General features: G+C 34.7%; 2 protein-coding genes across 2 annotated transcripts; both read left to right on the top strand.

Annotated features, from left to right (window-relative positions):
- Window positions 1–704: 704 nt before the first annotated feature.
- Window positions 705–2,823, top strand: LOC117118155 (hyalin-like; the record flags this gene model as incomplete). The annotated part of the gene is made up of 5 exons (XM_033262672.1): window positions 705–809; window positions 1,418–1,675; window positions 1,810–2,058; window positions 2,195–2,443; window positions 2,570–2,823. Coding segments are annotated over 5 exons (1,115 nt in total), but the record flags the coding sequence as incomplete, so codon positions are not given.
- An 84-nt stretch (window positions 2,824–2,907) lies between these two features.
- LOC117118146 (hyalin-like) lies at window positions 2,908–3,581 on the top strand (the record flags this gene model as incomplete). Its single annotated transcript, XM_033262662.1, has 2 exons — window positions 2,908–3,201; window positions 3,333–3,581. Coding segments are annotated over exons 1-2 (511 nt in total), but the record flags the coding sequence as incomplete, so codon positions are not given.
- Window positions 3,582–3,713: the final 132 nt, after the last annotated feature.

Below are 3,713 nucleotides of genomic sequence, written 5' to 3'. Positions count from 1 at the left end.
TGTGCTTAAGTCATATCAATCTTTTAATTGATTATTAACTACTTAAGGTATGCGTCAGTTCGTGTGAATAATTATTATTTACTACACTACATCATTGGTAGTTTATTTATACGGTATTTCGATTGATATTCGCCACCTTCGTGTGATCCATATTACACTGAGCTCTGTCTATATAACAAACACAGGATTCGCGAGATTGTATTTCCAAATACATACACAAAAACATATTGCCGATGTTTATTGTACTAAAGCATTGAGGTGAATTGACAAAAGCTCACGATTGAAGTCGTGAACAGACTGAATATTACATGTGCAAAGAAAATTATCACTTTTAATTTGTTTATTGCTGCAATTATACCGTCATTGTCATTTTCATAACTCCATGCTGTGACTAATCTGTAGCAAATTGCCACCTGCGTCGGCTTTTGTAGCGTTTTTAAGAGGCGTATATTATCATGTATGGTTTTCACACGTTCTGCTTCTTGAAAAGGCCCTGCTCGGCCGATTTAGGGCAAAAATTAAAATGGTGATGTATAATTATGCTTTAATCAGTGAGGTTTAAAGCTGTTAAGCAACTGACTGCCTTGATGTTTTAATTAGACAATTATTATGTTTGTAAGTATGGAACAATCATTTCATCATGAAAATGTTCAATTAACATTTCTTCTTCAGAGTGCACTGATAGTTCATGTGTTTTCTTTCAGTTGATTGCACTACTAATCCATGCATGAATAATGGTACTTGTGAGAGTAATAATTTGTGCAATTGTGATGGAACTGGTTACACAGGCACCTCGTGTGAAACTGCAGGTATTTATGTTACATAAAAAAAAATTATTGTAACATGATGAAATAATCTTTACATGTAGATCTGGAAAAATAGAGTTTACTGTATACCCACTAACACCCAACCATGGTTGGAGCAGGTTTGAGCAGATAAAAATGGCTCCGGAAATAGCAGCTGGCAAACCTGTAGAGCTCCTATCCTTTCCTAGTATATTTCTTAGATGTATCATTAGAATTCCTATGCACTCCTCAGAATATTAATTACAGTTGACATTGTCACTAGCACATAGCATACAGTATGCTTAGTTAATCTAAATGAGAATACATTGATATTATTAGTACTTTAGTACATTTTCTATTCTTGAGTTAGGCTTCATTTCTGAATATTTCATCTCGGAATTTGTTTATTGTTTTCTTTAACTGTTTCAGTTAATCAGACTGACGGTTTATAGTAGAACGATCCATTTAAGTATTTGATTGGTTCTTACAAGAAATAAAGAAACAAGAAACCGTACTGCATTAGCAAGTGTGTCATTGGCTAATTACAATCAGTTTAAAGCAAAAGTATTATACAATTGAAACTTTTTAGGCTTTCAACAAAGACTTACGTATTATATGTAAATCTAATGTAGAATCTACAGATAGCGAGGATCCTGTATTGACATGTCCACCTGACACCAGCTTATCAACTGACGGAGGAATGTCGACAGCTACTGTCACATACAATGCTTCGGATGTTACAGTAACTGACAACTCAGAGGAAATTCTCGTTCCAACTACCACAACATCATTTCCAGCTCAATTTGTGATAGGACCAAATAATATAACGTATACAGCCACTGATTCCTCAGGAAATACCGGTAGTTGCGCGTTTACAGTAACGGTTACAGGTTAGTTATATTTCCTTATGGATACTTAGACTTACTCTATATAAAATTATGCTTAAGCAAAGATACTCTACAAGTGATGCTTTATAGGCTTTCAACAAACAATTATGTATTATTAAAATCTAATGTATTTACAGATAGCGAAGATCCTATATTGACATGTCCACCTGACACCAGCTTATCAACTGTTGGAGGAATGTCGACATCTACTGTCACATATAATGCTTCAGATGTTACAGTAACTGACAACTCAGAGGAAACTCTTGTTCCAACTACCACAACATCATTTCCAGCTCAATTTGTGATAGGACCAAATAATATAACGTATACAGCCAGTGATTCCTCAGGAAATACCGGTAGTTGCACATTTACAGTAACGGTTACAGGTTAGTTATATTTCCTTATGGATACTTAGACTCACTCTATATAAAATTATGCTTAAGCAAAAATGCTCTACAAGTGATACTTTATAGGCTTTTCAACAAACAATTATGTATTATTAAAATCTAATGTACATTACAGATAGCGAAGATCCTGTATTGACATGTCCACCTGACACCAGCTTATCAACTGACGGAGGATTGTCGACAGCTACTGTCACATATAATGCTTCGGATGTTACAGTAACTGACAACTCAGAGGAAACTCTTGTTCCAACTACCACAACATCATTTCCAGTTCAATTTGTTATAGGACCAAATAATATAACGTATACAGCCACTGATTCCTCAGGAAATACCGGTAGTTGCATGTTTACAGTAACGGTTACAGGTTAGTTATATTTCTTTATGGATACTTACTCCGTATGAAATTATGCTTCAGAAAAAATACTCTACAAGTGATAATATCTAGGCTTTATAACAAAACAATTATATATTATGTAAATCTACTTTACAGATAGCGAAAATCCTGTATTGACATGTCCACCTGACGGCAGCTTATCAACTGACGGAGGAATGTCGACAGCTACTGTCACATACAATGCTTCGGATGTTACAGTAACTGACAACTCAGGGGAAACTCTTGTTCCAACTACTACAACATCATTTCCAGCTCAATTTGTAATAGGACCAAATAATATAACGTATACAGCCACTGATTCCTCAGGAAATACCGGTAGTTGCACGTTTACAGTAACGGTTACAGGTTAGTTATTTCCATATGGATACTTAGACTTACTTCATATAAAATTATGCTTAAGCAAAAATACTTTACAAGTGATACTTTATAGGCTTTTCAACAAACAATTATGTATTATTAAAATCTAATGTACTTTACAGATAACGAAGATCCTGTATTGACATGTCCACCTGACACCAGCTTATCAACTGACGGAGGAATGTCGACAGCTACTGTCACATATAATGCTACGGATGTTACAGTAACAGACAACTCAGAGGAAACTCTTGTTCCAACTACCACAACATCATTTCCAGCTCAATTTGTGATAGGACCAAATAATATAACGTATACAGCCACTGATTCCTCTGGAAATACCGGTAGTTGCACGTTTACAGTAACGGTTACAGGTTAGTAATATTTCTTATTGATACTTAGACTTTATATAAAATTATGCTTAAGCAAAAATACTCTACAAGTGATACTTTATAGGCTTTTCAACAAACAATTATGTATTATTAAAATCTAATGTACTTTACAGATAGCGAAGATCCTGTATTGACATGTCCACCTGACACCAGCTTATCGACAGACGGAGGATTGTCGACAGCTACTGTCACATATAATGCTTCGGATGTTACAGTAACTGACAACTCAGGGGAAACTCTTGTTCCATTTACCACAACATCATTTCCAGCTCAATTTGTGATAGGACCAAATAATATAACGTATACAGCCACTGATTCCTCAGGAAATACCGGTAGTTGCATGTTTACAGTAACGGTTACAGGTTAGTTATATTTCTTTATGGATACTTACTCCATATGAAATTATGCTTCAGGAAAAATACTTAACAGGTGATAATTTCTAGGCTTTTTAACAAAACAATTATATATTATGTAAATCTAATGTACTTTACAGA

Source organism: Anneissia japonica, unplaced genomic scaffold (assembly GCF_011630105.1).
Source record: "Anneissia japonica isolate Jap-2015-1 unplaced genomic scaffold, ASM1163010v1 scaffold8315_len3715_cov133, whole genome shotgun sequence".
Lineage (NCBI taxonomy): Eukaryota > Metazoa > Echinodermata > Crinoidea > Comatulida > Comatulidae > Anneissia > Anneissia japonica.
Note: the sequence above shows the minus strand (reverse complement) of the source record. Positions and strands in the feature narration are given on the sequence as shown.